Source organism: Sebastes umbrosus, chromosome 4 (genome assembly GCF_015220745.1).
Source record: "Sebastes umbrosus isolate fSebUmb1 chromosome 4, fSebUmb1.pri, whole genome shotgun sequence".
NCBI lineage: Eukaryota > Metazoa > Chordata > Actinopteri > Perciformes > Sebastidae > Sebastes > Sebastes umbrosus.
Genome location: NC_051272.1, coordinates 26,783,374 through 26,803,367, shown reverse-complemented (window position 1 = coordinate 26,803,367; position 19,994 = coordinate 26,783,374). Strand labels below are relative to the sequence as shown.

The 19,994-nt window shown below is 40.0% G+C and overlaps 1 protein-coding gene across 1 annotated transcript in view; it reads right to left on the bottom strand.

Moving 5' to 3' along the window:
- Nucleotides 1-19,332, bottom strand: part of cpne2 (copine II) — a 56,972-nt gene extending 37,640 nt beyond the window's left edge. Inside the window, exons 1-8 of the mRNA XM_037766604.1 lie at nt 19,094-19,332; nt 14,267-14,467; nt 3,944-4,123; nt 3,508-3,582; nt 3,127-3,198; nt 1,889-1,972; nt 1,590-1,679; nt 1,144-1,242 (exon numbers count right to left, since the gene is read on the bottom strand). Coding sequence (XP_037622532.1) covers nt 1,144-1,242; nt 1,590-1,679; nt 1,889-1,972; nt 3,127-3,198; nt 3,508-3,582; nt 3,944-4,123; nt 14,267-14,443 — 777 coding nt within the window. The 5' untranslated portion in view covers nt 14,444-14,467; nt 19,094-19,332. The remainder of the gene's footprint in view (nt 1-1,143; nt 1,243-1,589; nt 1,680-1,888; nt 1,973-3,126; nt 3,199-3,507; nt 3,583-3,943; nt 4,124-14,266; nt 14,468-19,093) is intronic.
- Nucleotides 19,333-19,994: the final 662 nt, after the last annotated feature.

Sequence of the window (19,994 nt, the reverse complement as noted above, 5' to 3'; positions counted from 1 at the left end):
TGAAAATAATACATCTCAGTAGTATTTCTAAATTAGCAGCTCAGACTTAAGACCCAACTGGTCCTAAGTGGCCAGAATGTGTGAATGCAGCCATGCAAATCAGTGCATGATTATTCCTGCTTCATTGTTGATACATGCGACTGGATGCATTTAAACTGTAAATTAGCCAGTATGGGGCAAAGTTATTGGGTATAGCTAAAAGATAAAATAAAACTGCTATCCATTGGCTAAAAACAGAGCATGATTCTCGTTTATTTTGTGAAAGATCAGATAAATGCTGTTAAGAGTAGAAAAGAGATGATTTACTTAGATTTTCAAAGGGGTTCCTTGACCTCTGAACTCAAGATATGTGAATGAAAATGGGTTCTATGGGTACCCGCGAGTCTCCCCTTTACAGACATGCCCACTTTATGATGATCACATGTAGTTTTTGGGGCAAGTCATAGTCAAGTCAACACACTGACACACTGACAGCTGTTGTTGCCTGTTGGGCTGCAGTTTGCCATGTTATGATTTGAGCATATTTTTATGCTAAATGCAGTACCTGTGAGGGTTTCTGGACAATATTTTTCATTGTTTTGTGTTAATTGATTTCCAGTCATAAAAATATACATACATTTGCATAAAGCAAGCATTTTTGCCCACTCCCATGTTGATAAGAGTATTGAATACTTGACAAATCTCCGTTTAAGGTACATTTTGAACAGATAAAAAATGTGTGATTAATCACAATTGACTATGGACAATCATACGACTAATCGTGATTAAATATTTTAATCGATTGACAGCCCTATAATAAAGATATATGAAGTTACAGCTAACATTCAGGTAATCCAGTATTTACTGCAATAAAATATAGCATACAGATATACATACAGATAACTGTCTCTCTGTCCCACCTCTCCAGCCACGTTCCCTATTTCCCACAGCCCCTTTACTGACATTTTCCATCCATCCACCAGATGCCCTCGGACTTTCCTTCCTCATCACCTGACTACCCCTCCCATCTACACACCAGTTGCCACTTCCCTCATCTGCGTTTGGGTCCATTCCAGGTTTCCTGAATTCACCCTTGAATTGACAGATTACAGTAACTTGAACTAACAAACACACTCAATCACACTAATGTCAAATATGTTTTACCTCCACTGAGTTCTGGGCTTCACTCATCTTGGAAGCTGTGGTTTGAAACTCTCCTATGAAGTCGTGGCCTCCATCATTGTCATAGTCGTAACACAGGACCTGTCATTTTGTAGAACACATCACATCATGCCATCACCTTTCCCATTTTACAATGGTGAACAGTGTTTACTTCTCTGGTATTGGTTACATTTTATATGAACAATAACACTTTTTGGACTTGGACTCGAACACTTTTCTCATATTGCACTGTTGTCTAGACTTTGTGTTTATAACACAGCATCCAATGACGAAACAACATGATCAAACTTTGATGCATCGCTAGCGAGTGCATGAACATGCTACGTCCTTTCCTTCTTGCAATTGTCAACCTGCACTGCTAACATTTAATAAAGTAGAAATTCCACACTGTAACAGTTTTGTAACAGATGAAACTCTTAACGACTAACCTTGATGTTTCTGTCCACATCTCCATCGCAGAGAGAAATGAGCGGCACAGTAAAGGATTTCCATGATGGATCTAAAGTGTTCTTTATGACCTGAAGTCATAGACACAGAAAGAGGCACATAATCATTGAATTACACAGCAGCAGATATATTATGCAGTTGTAGCCACAGTAGAATTACCTCCACTTGGAGCTGTACACTTACTGTTAAAGTTAGACCTGGTTTAGCTGACAATGACCACTCATGGTTGACAATAATGACAGTTAGACGAAGGTGCTTTTAATCCCCACTCATGACTCACCTCTGTCCTGTGCACCAGCATCCATTTGCCATCTTCTCCCTGTTTGTGAAACTCCAGGTAGGGGTCTGACTTCCCAAAGAAGTCCTGCACAGAACAGAGACAGTTTGTTTTAAAGTCTTTTTGAAGATGATTCCTGTTTTATCTTGATTTCTCCTCTCCTCAGCCAAACTGCAACGCATGATTTGACTAATAGTTTAGGTATAAATACAGTATATAGCTTATAGTAGATTAAAATGCAGCGGCCAAAAATAAAGATAAACATCATATTTCACTGAGAAGACTTTTCTTTTTGTTTAATTAACGTATGTATTAAAAGATACTTCTGCAATGACTGTGCTTTGTGTTTATCCTGTTGGTTTAACCAGAGGGTGCACAGCAGTCACACATCAGCATTAGTTCAAATCACAATTCAAGCTGTGCTGTTCCTGACCCGCTGTCATTCATCCCTTCACCATACACCCTGCCTGGTTTTCCTTACCAACTATCTGTCGCCATTATTTGGCGGACAAAGGTGAAGGGTGTGAAAACATTTACTGTAACCATTTATTGGTGTAGGCTTCAGCGTTGCCAGATGTACAATAATTATTGTATTTGTATGATCATTTTGCCCTCTGTACAATGTTTGATCAATAATGCCCATAAGTGCCATAAAGTACGATAATTTGAGCATTTTGTGACGCTTACAATTTGTAGTTAATTTTGATAGTAGGCTATTACAAAAATGTCACACTGATGGACTTATGGGCACATACTGTACACCCTTCCACGCATCATAGCTACGTCAGGTTGCTTTAAAAAAAAAAAAGAACCAGCCAAAATCAAAAATGATGACACAGGTTAAATAAAAAATAAATGCCAAAATGAATTCATAAATTTAAAAGTAATAAAATAAATACAAAAATAAACAGAATAGTAAATAAATAAACCTATTTGTTACGATAATTTTAAGCCTCTGGTACGATAGTTTAACATTTCCCATTTTGCAACGCTGGTGAGCTTTCCTTGTGTGTCCTAAAGTAGTGTGTGTTTCTCCAATGCACAGTGTGTGTGTATGCGTGTGTGTGTGTGTATATGTGTGTGTGTGTGTGTGTGTGTGTGTGTGTGTGTGTGTGTGTGTGTATGTGCGTGCATGTGTGTGTGTGCATGCGTGCATGCGTGCGTGCATGCTTCTGTGCGTGTGTGTGCTTGCATTTGCATCCAGAGTATGTGTCTGTATGTGTGTGGGTCTAACTGCCTACCTTCTTATCCAGTTTACGCCCACTCAGGGTCAAAGTGATGATTCTGTTGTCAGACAGCTCCTGAGCTGTTATCTAAAATAACATTACAGCACAACATTAGCTGCAGCAAAAGTACTGCCAACTATTAAAATTCACATCAACATCAGCAGGTACAGCAGCAACAATAACAGTCGTCAATAACACGAACAGCAGCAGGCTCAAAAACATCTTGATCATCACTGTCATCATCAACAATAGCAAACATCCCATTATAGTGAACAACGGCGGCTGCATCCACATGACCAACAACCTTTGATAACACGGTACAGTGTGTCTGTGTGTGTGTCATGAGGAGAGACAGAAATAAAGTTTAAGATGCAGAGAGAGAGTACTGATTCTTACCATAATGGATCCTTTGCCAGCTGGCTTTCCATTGGCTAAGATCAACGGTCTGTGAAGTTTCTTATTGGACACAATCTAGTGGACAATTTAAGACATACACAGAGGCAATGAATCTAGTAAGAGAAAACACAAAACTAAAGAAATATGAACCACTGAACATATTTATTCTAGCTTATCCTACTCCTCAAAAATGTGGAAGTGTGTTCCCAACTTTGAGCAATGAATAGCAGTCTGATCAGGAACGAGACTTTGGGCTTGTGTTTAAAATAGCCGGCAATAGCGACCAGAAGTTTAAAGATTAAACCGGAAATGGAACAAATAAAAATAAAAATGGATAGACCACGTAAGGTCAATACATTGTATGGCAACTTATACTCTGTCATCCTATTTAATACAGAACCAACTTTGAACTGAGAAAGGAGAAATCATTCCATACCACCCCCAGTGTACAAATGAATTCTCCCAGGAAGTCATGTTCGTAGAGCTGTGTGGCACACTTGTCTTCATCGAACATGGCAAAGCGAAGCTTCTGGATTTCCTCAAAGTGGTAGTCCACTTGAAACTTCACCCCAAACACTGGATTCAAGTTGTTCACAGCTGTTTCAGTGCGGCTGAGCTAAAAGACAAGAAACAATAAGAAAGACTTTTAAAGTAAAAAGAAAAAAAGCATTTAAACCATAGACTGTATATAAAGTTGGACGACATGACGGCTCCTCAAAAGTGAAGCCAAAACATCTGGATCGCCCTCTGGTGGCTGGCTGTAGTATTGGTCATTAATACCGCTACCTGGATGTTAGCGGAAGGGATATGGGCCAAACTAAAACGTCAAATTACACGTCAAATGAAACTTTTCCCTGGGATGGTTTCTGTCACTTTAGGTAGTTCTTATCACGCTGATGTTTGTTCAAGTGTTCATTTTTCTGATAAGTTTGGTTTTAATTAGATATTTGATGCTATAAAAATGGGTTGAGACATCATGATTGACTCGGGAATTGTACAAAGAGAGGAGATGAAACTTTAACTTTCCACAATCGTCACAAGTCTGTGTAATAGATTAGTAATAGTTAGTTGTGTTGTTGTTCTATACATACAGTCTATGATTTAAACACATGCAATTCAAGTGAACTGTGGTTGTACCTGTGCATCCAGTGGAACAGTGAGGTTCACTGAAAAGGCACCAATAAGAGTCTGTTCTTCAGTTTGAACTTTTAACATCAACCCGCCCAGGGACTGTGGATAACAATTAGCCATTTAACTAAATCTGTCAAGTTTAAATCAAATTGTTTATGTTTACATGCACACTAGTACACTGTAAGTCGTATCCTGGCTGTGATCATATTCAAGATATTATGTTTAAATGGAAAACAGAGTTGTATCAATGGAAACCTGGTTATATCATCCCATTATTCTAACATTATGCAGGTTTCTGATTGTGTCAGTGCAGGCTTGTCTCTGACTCCTCCCCACCCAGCATCTCTCTGTACCATACTGTCACTTCTATCCTGAGTTGAGGATGATCCCACTTTAATGTCTGGCTGCCTGGAGTCTACTGCATTTAACACTCTGCTGGATTTAGCGTCTCCGTCTTATCACCAGTAATGAACTACAAGAGCCACAAGTGATGAAATGTTAAAATGACTGTGCTTAAAGACTCCACTGTGCAATGTAATGTAAAAGCTGGCCAGTACTGCTGAAACAACGTCCAGATAGCATCAGAACCTTTATAGAAAAGTGTGAAGAGGTCAAGGTCGAATAAATGCAATATCCCAACGATATTAATACGAAAGAATGAATTCAGTATTTGTAGGCACCCCATTATTAGCAGCTGTGTTTTTAATCATTTGTGCACATAAATTTGTTTTCTTTCTTCAAGAAACCTGGCAGGTGCTCTAGTTCTCCACCAAGGCGTGAAAAACAAGACAAAGAGTTTACCGCCGCTCTGTGAGGCTGTATTTTTTCTTAATATATCCGTGGTACTGTGGTGATTTGAGCTTAATGCTAACGTCAGCATGCTAACATGTTCACGATGAGAGTAAAAATAACATGCTAATTAGCACAAAACAAACTACAACTGAAACTGGTGGGAATGTCATTAGTTTTGCATGTATTTGGTCATAAACCAAAGTATTAGAAAAGTTAAAATTTTGACCTGATGCGGGCGCTAGCTGGAAAATCAGAGGATCACGAAATATATTACAATGCATCCTGAGGACAATCCAACAATTGTTGAGAACAGCGCAAAATATGTTGGTCTCTAGCTGCTATATTCCCGAGCTAATTGCTAACTTTGTCTGTCCGGCCATGAGGTGCTGGGCAGGTAATGAAAACAGTTTGGTGAAAGTGCACTATGGTGACATCGACATGGTAAATATACTGTAAAACCAAGCCAAAGAGATAAAAAAAGACCAAAAGACTCAGAATCTTACAGAGTGATTTGATTCAATGTTAAAATAATAATAATAAAAAGATTAATATAGGTTAATGTTTAACCTTCAACTTAATTTGTTCACGTCCTCAACTACTTTTCCCAGGTGGATCGAGCTTTGAGGTAGTACAAGTGCTGAATTCTGATGGCCCCAAAAAATAGCCCGGACAGTACACAGACAGATTAGAGTGTGTGGGAGTCTGTAAGAGCACTGTGAGAGTCATGTTATTTGCTCTGGGTCCTCTAAACCAGGTGGTTGGATGACTAATAACTCACTGGCCGAGCTACTCTCCAGTCTGACTCACCCTGAACACACTGCATAGTGTGTTTATCCACCATTAGATGAGGTCAGTATACGTCTAGCCTGTCACCACTTCTGAATTTAAGTGAATATAAAAAGCATTTTTGAATGGTCATTGCACTGGTAGACCGGAGTTGCCATGAAATGTCAAAACTGAATTGCATCTGTGCTTCTGCTGATTAACAAGCACTAAACAAAGCACTTTACTTTGTTTGTTGTCATATTCAATTACAGTGTTCGGTGATGTGGCGTTTCAGTGTTTGGAGATGAGTGTTAAAAATTGCCAAGTGCTAAATTTAAGTGAGCTGATTTGAACGAGCTCACACACAGAATAAAAGTGCTACTACTTAGCTACTACTAGTGGTCCTTTTTAGAGGCGTGCCATTAATGATGGTCGGTCGATCCACCACTTTGGTCCAGACCAAAACATCTCAACAACTACTTGATGGGTTGCCATGACATTTTTTGTGGACATTCCTGATCTGCCAAGAGGATGAATCGTACTGACTTTGGTAAACCCCTGACTTCTCTTTTAGTGCCACAATGATGTAGACATTTGTGGTTTAAGTTAAACATTTTGAAAACTATATTATAATATTTCATAATATAAATCCATTATAATTTATTCGGGGGGAGGGAGGGGCATGTCTTTTTATTATTTAAATCTGCATTCATATATTGGTCATTAAACATCTGTTTGTCTTTTAAAATATTCCAATAGTTTGGTTTATGACCAAATACCTGCAAAATAATGACATTCCATTTTGCCTTAGGTGTACTTTGTGTTTTGTGCCAATTATCAAATATTAGTATGCTAACAAGCTAAAGCAAGATGGTGAAAACGGTAAAACAGTACACCTACTAAACAGCTGCATCTCAGTATGGTGAAATCTGTATTTAGCTCAAAGCATCGCTGTGCCTATAAGTACAGCCTCACAGAGCCCAGCATCGTTGTAATCTGCTTTTCCAAGCTCCAAGGCTTTTATACACTCTAACTTTTATTGAAGGCACTTGGGGAATGTAGAATTTCAATTTCCCTGCTTTATTCACCAACTTCCACTTCACGGCCCGTTCAGTGGACACTAGTTCTCTCACACGTGGTACATCAGGAGTTGGTTTTGCTGCTTACAATGTAGCTGCTCTCCTCCCCCTTTCATCTTCTTTGTTCATTCATTCTTTTCTTATTTTCCTCTAGTGTGCAGCTCAACTGTTTGCACTGACTCACAGTGGAAAATATACATCACTTTGTCCTGATTAATCTGTCATCAGTCAGCTGACAATCTCCACTGTTGTTTGACATGAGATTTTGTCAGTGTTTTCACTTTTAGTATACAGTAGTATCAAATAACTGTATAGGCATAAGGTACTTCTATAAAATGTACCCTTTACATGTCATTACTTTTAAAAAATATGTTACATTTCTCTGACAAATTATTACTGAAGAACTTAGAGACAGGCTACAGACCTACTTCAGAGGGAAAAGGGTTTTAACTTCAGCCTGCTAACAGTGCTTACAGCACTTATCCATCTGTCTGACGCATGGGAAGAGAGCAAAGGAGTATGACTGCACTTTGTGGCTTAAAAACTGATATTGGTGCGGCATCATGGCAGCCCGGCAGGCTCAAGTGCATGTCTCATATTTGTGTGACTGGATTTGAAGCTGGCTCACCGGACTATGGAAATGAATCAGACCCTTGTGGCACTTCATCCATTTTCTAGCCTCTTTTTTTTATCCGTACATGTTTACTATCGGATAAAAAGAAAACAAAAAAATAGAAGCCAACAAAACAGGCAACTGAAACAAGCCTTTTCCTCTGAGATACAAATGGTGGAATAATAACAATATGAACAGCTGGATGCAACAATAGCTTACCGCAGGGTTATGATAACAAGAATGTCTTAACACTGTAGTCAAACCTGAAGAATAAATATCACACAACCTTCAATAACATCATGTGCTCTACCATCTCCTTTATGAGCACACTCTTTCCCATTGTTTGTCGGTAGGGCTTATTCGTTGATTCGCAATTCTTTGGGGTTGGCTGGTGTTGACTGGAAAGTTGTTTGACTGCTCAAAACTATCTGCAAATGTTTAAAGTGAGGTCGAGCATGGATGTGATTGTTATAGTCCTAAAGCTTAATTCACACTTTGTCTGTGTGTAAAAGGACTTTTGTGACTATGGTAAATGTGTGTGTGGCTTAGAGCTAAGTGTGTACATCCGTGTGGGAATTTAAAAATTGTTAATAACCAGTATGAATATCATGAGTATAGTTTCTGTGTCTAGTGTTCAATAGATGGAGAGACATCAGAGCTGAACAGCTCAATGCTAGGAGGTTGAATCAAAGGGACGAGCCCAAATGGTTTCAAAGACTCACACATCAGAGAACTTGCTGTTAAAAATGAATCACTTGGACAATCAGTATAATTGCAGTTACAGTGTTTCAACAACAGGTGCCTACGACACCTTAACACTAAAACCCGTTGCTTATTCACTAGGGCTCTCCCCTCTTATGCCGGATACACACTACACGAGAATCAAGCCGAGTTTGGTCCCGATTCCCCCCTCCCGACTAGGCTTGTCGCGGTAGTCGGTGTTATCGGTGTTACACGGTGGTCGGGCACACACCGATTACTTTACGTACGAACCGCCCCCCACCAATGTTTTTTTTTTTTTTTTTACAGAAATAAAACCCATTTACTTCATTTTGGCGTATCAGCGCCGTGTTATCAATACAAAGTCGGACGATGGATGCTGTAAACTGACCGTGAATGCATCTGCTCCATACAGAGTCTCAGCTCAGAGCAGAAGGTGTCATATTTCACACACACAAGACGAGAGAGAGTTGACAGACAAGACGACGCGAAGCAAAAAGCAAAAGCGCCTATTTGGCAATATTTCAGATTTAAACCCAACACTATAAGGGAACCATAACGTTAATGAGATAATCGCCACGCGGAGGACAGAGCGGTCACAGCCGGTGTGCGCTCATTAAGCTTACTTCCCTTAGAAGCTCCATTTAAATGTGTATGATAAAGCAGAAATATCATTGAAAACATGGTTCAATATCACCAAAACGGATCCAGCAAATGACATTACAAGGCTACATAAGGCTGCACTAAAGATGTGATTTTGAACCCCACTGAGTTTAACATCCCTACAGTACATGGTACAACATCACATTGGATGTGAGTTCTCACTTGCAGCGTTACAGGCGTATATCTGTGTCCATAACACGTGTTGAGATTAGTTTGAGGATTTACAGTTGGGAGAGAAACATTTTTTTTAAGGAATTTAGAAAAAAGCCAAAGCAGTCTGCAAACTGGGTGCCACGTCATTTACATAGCTGAGATCCATATTTCTGTAGGCCTATCATGGTCTTTAAAGCCTCTCTAACACCAGCTTTAGCTGCTATCATAATTCCCCATCACGGTTTCATTCATTCACCACTTTCCCTCAATCTCGTCTTGTTCAGACTCACTTCCTCTTTCTATCTGTCGCTCACTCACGTTGTCATCTCAGTCTTTCTCTCCTCCTTCTCAATCCTCTCTTTCTATCGCTAATTTTCCCCTCCACCCTTTTCTCATCTCCCTCTCTCACACCTCCTCTCTCTCACACTCTTACCCCCTCTCTCTCTCTCTCTTTCCCCCTGTAGGACCCAGCTGCTTCTCACACCTCCATCTCACAAGACAGACGAAGATAGACAGAAAGTGAGAGAGACAGAGAGGGGAAGTCTGGTGACAGAAATGAGAAAGACAATCGGAGAAAGGAGGGTAGAGAGAAAACAAAGCTAACAGGAGGGGGATCAGAGAAAGTGAGAAAGCCGGGATGTGAGAGAAAGAGCAGGCTGCGGATAATATCCGAGAAAAGGTTCGGGTCTCATTTCGCCTCCTCCATCGTTCCCTCACTCCAGGAGCACTAAGCTTTTGTTTCCCTTCCCGTTGCCATAGTAACCGTTGGCAATTTCACATCGGAGCCACATGCCCTGCTGACCGACAGCTAGCTACAACCCGAGGCACTCGCCTACACATACACACACACACAGACACACACACATACAAAAAGCTAGTTTGCCCTGTTGACCAGCTGTTCGCTACAGAAAGCCTTGAAGCAGCAGCCTACACACACCAAAACTTCATCACCATGTTCCTCCTCGGCAGCTTCTACGTAGCGCCCATATTTTTATTTTTCTATGAAAATACTGTGTATCATACATTCACACCACATCTTTTTCACAGAATTAAAGCGAAGGGATAAGGCTCCCCAAATAGAAAACACAAAATAGAAAGTGCCTGGACTCAACTCAACTGCTGATTGATGCAGCACCACTGAAAAGCTCTATGTATCAAACCTGTGGTCAAGTGTTGTTTAAATATAATCAATTCTGATTGTAGTTCTGACAGCGCTCATTAATTTAGATTCTTAACTAATCCTGGTTTCGATCTTCTATTCCAGCTTATTCTGTGCAGGGTTGTCAGGGAGCAGAGCCAGTTCCAGCACACATTGGGGCAAAAAGTGGGTTACATCCTTGATAGGTTGTTAGTCCATCACCGGGCTAAAGCGGTGGTCACACCACAAAGTGACATTTGCTCGTCCATCCAAAATAGGTGGGGCCGGAAGCTTGGTGACATAGTGACTACTCAAAGGGTTAGTTGGTGAACTGCCGTAGCTGGTGAGCTAACCATTTACATGAAAGCCAGCTCGGCCGGACTAGCGCTGGTCACTCTCTCAGTCTCTCTCGGAGCGTCTCTCTATTTTCTCTCCAGTTTTCTATCTACTTGCCCATGCCATTTCGTTCAATACAAAGTTATTAAATTGGGAAACTAAAGCTCTATAACCTAACCAATATCGGAACCCATCGGCTTCCGGTCGGATGACGGATAAGCCTCTAGGGGCAAGGGGCTATATTTTGGGGGTTCCAGTGTAGCCAGCGGATATCCAGGCAAAGACTTCCTCTTCCGTGCGCTGCTCATTGTTTACAGTCCGATTACCAACTTGAGAGGCAATAATGGAGTTGGAGTTGAGAGAGGATGTGTACGACCGACTGTTTCACAAGTAGCCAGTTTATAAGCTAAATTTAAACCAATAAAAAGATAAATCGTCGTTGGACGATAGACGATGGGTTCCGAGATTGCATTTCGGCCAATGCGTTCCGCCTCTTTTGCTCTCCACACGTACTGTTTACCAGCATTCAACTAAAAGCCTCCTCGAACGTGATTGTTCGATACTACTCGGACTACAAATGGAAACCACAACGCTTCCGGTACCGAAATTTTGTGCCGTTGCCTACAGATTCTACATATAAATGCAGAATCTGGTCATAGAGATTACGACCTAACAAGCTTGCTAACTAGTTGTTAGCAAACTTGTTAGAGTAGCTCGATCGCTAACATGAAAATAAGTTCACACAGTTAATTCAAAAGATGTATTCGTACCATCAACTCCTGTCTAATAACAGCCTGCTAACGGTTCCTAATTTGTGGAAGAGTTTTTACTCCGACAGAGGAGGTTAAATAAAAGTGAATGGTGTAACACAGCTAATAATCTATGATAGCTTCCTCCATTTTGGACTCTAAGGCTCTTTGTCCCCGTCAAGATGGCTTACTATTGGTCAACGGCATGAATATGCTTGCCAAGTTGAACTCTACGTGGAACGATTTCTCAGTTCATTTCACCTCCTCAATCGGATGCACTAATTCATTGGAATGAATTGATTTTGCCGTGAAATGTCATCGCTGGTGTGACCAAGCCTTTAACCTGTATGTCTTTGGACTGAGGCAGCAAACACTTGGAAGAAGTCCAACACAACCAAGCAATAATTTACTTTTGATCATTAACTAAGCCTTGAATTTTGAGGGGGAATTCATTACCTTTCTTGTGGACAGTATAATGAACACTTAAAGAGGCTTGAAAGCTATGAACACCCACACAGGTGTTTTCACTTACTGCAGCTGTAGTTGTCCTGCCCTAACAGGTGCAATAAAGCTAACAGGAGAGACATGGACATGCCAGTGAAGCACATACTGTATATGCCTGCCCACACAGTCCTGAGAGGAGGTCTAATCAAACAAAATAATCATAACCACGTGTGGCTTTACCATGGGTGTGCAGGGGCTTTAAGTGCACTTTTGATTGCTAGTTCTGGTCCACCGTGTTACTGTAACTGCCAGTTTCCATTCATGTCAACATCCCAGTTATGATTATGACTGAAACCGCAAAGCCAAAAAAAGCATGGGTGCCTCATGTCAGCGAAGGTCCATCATCAAAGGTTCTTAAACTCAAATTTAAGTGATAGAGCTATACTGTCAGTATTGTTACCCCTCACATGAGCAACTCTGCAATCATACAACCATATGGAGTTTTGTGCTGAAGTAAATGTTCAGACGTCTTAAACATGGGAATCATCCATCCCATATTATGTGAACAATGTTGACAAGCACATTGTGTGGTTTTCAGCAGTTTACATAAAAATTAGGGCTGTCAAAGTTAACACAATAATAACGTGTTAACGCACATCAGTTTTAACAGCACTAATTTCTTTAACGCATTAACGCAACTTGCGATTTTTAGGTTGTAGTGGGCTTAGTTTTAAAGCTAGAGTGAAAATACTGGCATCATATAAAAGTAGAAAAACCTAATGAATCCATTGGTACCAACCATGTCAAACTAGCATGTCGCGAAGGAGGCTGAAAAACACTCCTAAATTATGCTATATTTTGTCGAGAAAAAAACTGGCATGACCAGTCCTTTGTCCTCTATGTGAATGAAAACAGGTTCTATGGGTACCCGCGAGTCTCCCCTTTACAGCCATGCCCACTTTATGATGATCACATGCAGTTTTTGGGGCAAGTCATAGTCAAGTCAACACACTGACACACTGACAGCTGTTGTTGCCTGTTGGGCTTCAGTTTGCCATGTTATGATTTGAGCATTTTTTTTTATGCTAAATGCAGTACCTGTGAGGGTTTCTGGACAATATTTGTCATTGTTTTGTGTTGTTAATTGATTTCCAATAATAAATATATACATAAATTTGCAAAAAGCAACATATTTACCCACTCCCATGTTGATAAGATTATCAAATACTTGACAACTCTCCCCTTAAGGTACATTTTGAACAGATAAAAAATGCGTTTAATTTGCGATTCATCGTGATTAACTATGGACAATCATGCGAATAATCACGATTAAATATTTTAATCGATTGACAGCCCTATTAAAAATAACTAAATAGTGAACAAAATAATAAGGTTTAACTGTGCAACCTAAAAGACAAATTGTATACTGAATTTGTACTAGTTTGTAAAAACCATAGACTGTATAGTTTAAAATAAAAGTCTTGTTACTTGTCGGCTGACATATACACTAATACAGATATAGCTGCAATAAGCTAAAATCGGCCCATTATGGAACCTACTCGTGGAACTTTATATCATTAACTTGGCATCCTTAATGGCGTCTGCGCGGTGCCAGACCAACGTTGGAAGAACGCTCACAAATGTTGCAACATCCTACTGGGCTCAGCACGCCGGGGCTCATGCCAGATGGTCAAGACATCATGAGTGTGGATCTGGCTCACAACATATAATGTCGGCAAAGGAACATAGACAACAAACAAAATCCTCTAGTCTTTCTTTGCTAGAGGAGCCAGCATGGTGGACGCGACCTTGAAAGCACTTCTGACACTTTTCAAATTTTCCATCCTCCCTTCAATCTTCTTTTTATTTATGCCTCCCTTTTATCCTCTTCTCTCCACCTCCATGGAGTTGAAGCAAACAGCACGGAGAAGCACCAGAAATGGATTTGACTCCCTATGATCCGAACACTAATATATTATCTCACTGTTCAGCCTTTTCTCCTCAATCTGCCATTTTCATCCCCCTGCTGATTTATTCTCCATTGTTCCACCTGTTTTGTTAAAACAAAACATGCCTCTTCTTCACTCCTGTACCTTTCTCTAATATATCTCCTCCTCCACATCTCTCTCGCCATCTGTCAGTTTTTTCTCTTATCCCATCATCCCTCCATCCTTACCTCCACCCAGTTTCCATCCACCTCATGGAAGAGAACACAGAACGGGTCTGACTTGGAGGCTACATCTCGGTCCAGCAGGCTGGTGGCGGTGACGGACAGCTCCACCCGAGTGACGCAGTGCTGAGGTCCAACACTTCGCGTCTGGCCCTCAGTGGTTGAGCCTAGAGTGTAGGCCATGGTCTGAGGTCACAGTTAATTACCCTGGAGGAAAGAAAACAGAGGAATAAGTAGAATAAACTTTAGTTTCCTTACATGCTCACACTGGCTGTTTCTTGGCACAGTGGTGCTTTGAGCTACATGCATAAGTATGCAAACATTCTTATGTGTAATTATAGCTTAGTGTGTTACATAGACTGTATAAAGATGGACGACATGATAGCTCCCCAAAAGTGAAGCCAAAACATCTTGATCGCCCCCTGGTGGCTGGCTGCAGTCCCGTCCCCTCCATGTTAGCAGATGGGACATGGGCTAAACTAAAAAATCAAAGTACACGTCAAATACATTTTTCCCAAAGATGGTTTCTGTCATTTTAGGTAGTTCTCATCACGCTGATATTTGTTCTAGTGTTAATTTTTTCTGATAAGTTTGGTTTTAATTTCTTATTTGATGCTATTAAAGGGGAATGAGATGTGATGACTGACAGCTGCTCTGAGTGAAGCAGTCGTGCAGCCGGAGGCTCGGGAATTGTTCGAGAGAGGAGATGTAACTTCAACTTTCCATAACTGTCTTGAGTCTGTGCAATAGAACATGTGTCAGTTTGATCATAAATGTAGTTATAGAGATATTATGGTTAGTTGTTGTGTCTTTCTAGCCAAACAGCTACTGTAGTGCTAACGTAGCAGCTAGGTGGCTTGCGCTAACAAGCTATGGCTGTGCTCGGTTCATGATTGGCTAGGGTGGGTGGATGGGACCGTGATGCCGTGGATGCAGCCTAAACACAAAGTAAAGCAGAAGCTGGTGGGAGTGTCATTAGTTTTGCAAGTATTTGGTCATAAACCATTGGATTAGCTGCATTACTAGCTTTCATTATTGATTAATCTGCAGATTATTTTCTCATTCAAAAGATAAATTTTTTTGAACAGTAAAAAATTAAAAATGCCCATCACAATGTCCTAGAGAGCACAAGGTGATGTCATAAAATGCTTGCTTTGTGTGACCAACAGCCCAAAACCCCAAAATAATCACTTTAGTAAAGAAAGGCTGAAGAAAAGCAGAAAATTCTCACATTTGAGAACCTGGAACTATCAAATTCGGTATTGTTGCTTGAAAAATGAGTAATCCATTATCTAAATAGTTATGGACATGTTATTGGACATGTTACAAATTTGGCCTGATGATGGCGCTAGATCAAAAGTTAAGGGATCACAAAACTTATTACAAATAATCCTGAGGGTGACTGTCTGTACAGAACCAAACTTGTCAAGACATTTCACTCAAAATATCAAATTGATAACGCCAGAGGAAAAAATTCGGGGATCCCCAAACTCAGTTGGACACATTCTGTGGGACCATGAATGTCTGAACAAATTCCAATTCCAATCTGTCTAGTAGATGTTGAAATTTGTCACTGTATAACTGAGAACTTTTACCTGCTGGTGGCACTAAATGAAAAGTCATGGGATCGCCAAAATCAGTAGACTTCATCCTCTGGGGACCATGAATGTCTGTACCAAATGCCATGTCAATCCGTCACGTGGCTGTTGAGATATTACAGTCTAGACAGTAATATGGGCGGACCGACCAACAGATATTGCCACCTATATCGCCAACGTGGCTAAAAACCACAAAACTAAAACACAGTACAAACACAGAAACATGGTGGCACAGAGCAAGACATGAAATCAAACATTAAAAGCAGTTTATTACCAACATACCATCTCTGCATCAACCAACATACAGGAGTGGATTTGTTTACTAATGTTCAACTAATTTAGGCTTTTAAAAGGCTGAGGAACCCATGAAGCTTAGTAAAGCTGTCGACACATGTAAAATCACTCTGTGTTGGCAGTGCCATTGTTTTCGTATGGGGAGAGCGGTGTCGCCCAACTAGGTGGAAGCACTACCCTTGGCGTGGCGCCAGCGAGCACTGCGCTCAAAGTTCAAATTATTTCAACTTTGACCTTATTGCCGGCGCTTACCTTTCAAAGCGCAACCAATGAGAACAGCTGCAACTGTTGTTGTTGCCTAGAAACAGTGGATGGCGTTCCTTGCGCTCTTTTTGGGGAGATATTTTACCTGCTGCCTCTGCAAGTCTCTGCGCCCTACCTCACAGTGAGTGAAGAGCAAATCTCTTATCATGTGAAAGAAGCTTCAGACGCCGACCATGTCCTGCAACTTCCTTAACTCAAGTCCAGCCCAGGCATCGCTCTCTTTCCTTCATTTCCTGTTATCGCTGTAATCTCTATAATTAAGGCTTAAAAAGGCTCAATTTGCTCTGAAAAATGTATTTTAAAAAGGTACCAATTTGTTTGTGTAGATCATTCTTTGTCGTAAAATTAAAAAAAAATTGCCATAATAAACTGCACAAAAATATCACAAAAACTTTGGTAACCTGTGGTCAGGGAGGGATCTCTCCTCAACGTAATGAACAATGAATAAACAAAGACGTTTCTATAATATAACATAAAGAATTATAGCACAATCTCTGTGAATTAAACTGTACTGTAGGTTGTTGTTTACATACACGGTGATGGCTGGTGTCCAGGATAACATGCAGTTACTCGTTAGGGGTCTTACGTAACACTTTACAGGAGCAAGTGTGGGTTATGTGTGTCTTACACCGACAGCCGACAAAATCATAAATTACTAGAAACACCACTGCAGGGAGAAAATAAGATGCTACGGTAGCAACACACTGGGTGTCCGTATCTGTTGCCAGGCAGAGTGTGCATTTCCCTACAGAAATCAGAGATTTACAGAAGTATATTATCATAAAATAATGTTGCAAAAGTGTTTGAAATTTGTTGAATTTAGGGAACATTTCAATGTTTATTTCTTTCAGAAAAATAACAAAAAAGAAGGGGAAAAGTACAGAAGTAAGTACTTCACTCCTGTGGTTTTACAGCCCTAAAGACTTCAGTTTAATTAGACTAATGGTACTGTTTGGCTAGAAATACCCACAGAGGAAGATTTAAACAGAGCCGTAAACATACACGCAGAATGTGAGGCCATGCAGGTTGACCCTGGTGTAGGTCATGGCTGCCCTCTGGAAACCCCAATAATAACCAGTATTAAACATTACGAACACACACACACACACACACACACACACACAGATCAAAGTCACCGCCGAACCTCCAAAATGGAGAAGCCTCAGGCAAAGGAAAAGAAGGCATGAGAGAAAGACACATGTATGTCTTGAAACACTTTTTGAGCGTAATAAAAACTATCGTCTGAACATGTTTTTCTCAGTGATAACTTGTGTCATATTTGAAATAATTTCCTAGAGGCTTTAAGGACAGATAAACAGCACAGCACCTTGTGTCCATAAAGGTGTTTTTGTTCTCAGAGCGGCAAGCTAAAAAGGATGCTGTCTGTTGCTAAGATACTAATGTGTCATAACCAGCGTGCTCCTCCCGGTCTGCTCCTGTGATGTCACACTGGTAGTGGTGATGTACTGAGAATACCAGTGTAATGTTTTCATTCATTTACTCAGCCATTCACAGGTGGTGAAAAGCTCGCTTTGACTTGGCTGAAATACTTTTATTCATTCAGTCATGGATGATGAATGGATGAAATAATTAAAGTATTTATTTCCGAGATGAGCTCGTGAAAATTAAAGTCACAAAATGTCTGTTTTGCACCTACCGTTAACAGATACTAATTATGATGTTACAGTGCATGAGGGCAGGTGTTACAGCAGGATATCCTGCCTATAATTGTCAGGAGTGATTATCAGAGCTGTTATCTACGGGAGAAAAACATTGTGTCATGAGGTCTGTGCTATATTTTGTTCTGGCAATTAAAGTATGTTTTTCCATTATGTGTTTTAGTTCAGCTAGAAACACTAACTTTCAAGGCTGCAGTCAGGAAAAAAAACATAATTTTAATGTCTTTCAAGCTGCTGATGCCATAACCTGCTGAACCATCTCCACTTTAACTATTTACTGCAGCTGCAAACAACCTGGACCTGCTATTAAGACCACATTACCTCCCTTTTAGTCATTATACAAGGACCATTTTGCACTTTGTGATAAGGAGGGTGGAGCAGCACTATACTGTATGTTTGAGTGGTATGCATGGACTAATATATAGCAGGATGATGCACACAGACCTGGCAACCTTGTTCAGGTCCCTATTGTACTGACCCTGCTGAAGACACCCAGTCACACCTCACATCCACACCTTTAAGCCACCTCTCTACAAGACCACAAAGCATAAGAAAGAGAGAAGTGTGACTGGCTGACGAGCAAAGCAGCATGGGAGCTGTTTGATACTTGTTATAATAGCAGAGTGAGCTCAGTCATTAAGTCTAATTACCTGTCCTGTAAGTGGCCAATAGAGATGAATGTAAACAGTAATCATTTAGGGATTTGTAAAATTTAAATTAAACATAAAATTAATTAAAAAAAAAAAACAATAAAGCAGCAACTGTCTCCTTCACACACACACACACACACACACACACACACACACACACACACACACAGAGAAGCTCTGTGTGTTTACAAGGTGTTCAGTAAAATGCCACATCCTTCTTCCGTATTTAACCTCTCTAACCGCAGCCCCCATCAGCATCCTCCTCACAGCAAACACCAGCTTTAACTGTTAAAACCTCTACAAATTAATATCAGAGGAACAAAATGTGAAAACTGGTGTCACACTCACCCTCAGTAAATCACGTCCAACTTCTTCAGCCGCTTCTCAGTTGACTATTTCTTTTAACTGCTAATAATAAAATCACCCAAAGCTTCTTTTCTTTAATTATTTCTACCAAAGAGTGAAAACTGTAGTTGCCATGTTTTATCCGGAGTATCCTGGAAGGCGCAACAGTGTGTGAAGGTAAATCATCCTCGTATCCAGCTGGACTCTTGTTCTCTTGTTCTCTCTCTGCTCAGAGCCGCTGAAGGACCGAGCTGCGTCAAGCTGACGACCGGAAGCACCAACAGTTACCCTTACAAAATAAAATGATGCAGAGAGCTTCCTTTTCAAGTGTTTAATGTTTTTTAAAAAAAGTACAACCAGAACCAGATATGTCTTTTTTTTTTTTTTTGTCTCACAACTCATATACGCATGTTTTTTTAATAAATAAATATGGAAAATCTATTGTTCCCTGGCAACCTCTTGTGGTTGATACAGGTATAACGACCCGAGTTTTCATTATTTTACATTATTTATTTATGTATTAATTAATATTATTATTAAATTTTAAATATATTTATCTATTTTTGCATTTATTTATTTATTGCATTTATTTTTTATTAAGTTATTTATTTTTTTAATTTATTTCTTAATTATTTTATGTTTATTTTTAATTGTATTTATGCAAAATTTTCCCTTTCGTAACTAATTGTGTGTTTTTTTTAATGATCAGCAGACTCAAAATAAATATGGAAAATCTATTGTTCCCCTGGCAACCTCTTGTGGTTGATACAGGTTCAACACATTGCAGTGGTAGAAGTATTAAGATATTTTACTTAAGTAAAAGTAGTGTAGTATTAACATTTAATTGTACACAAACAAATGCAATTATTTATTTATTTATCTTTGTATAATATCCCTTTTTTAT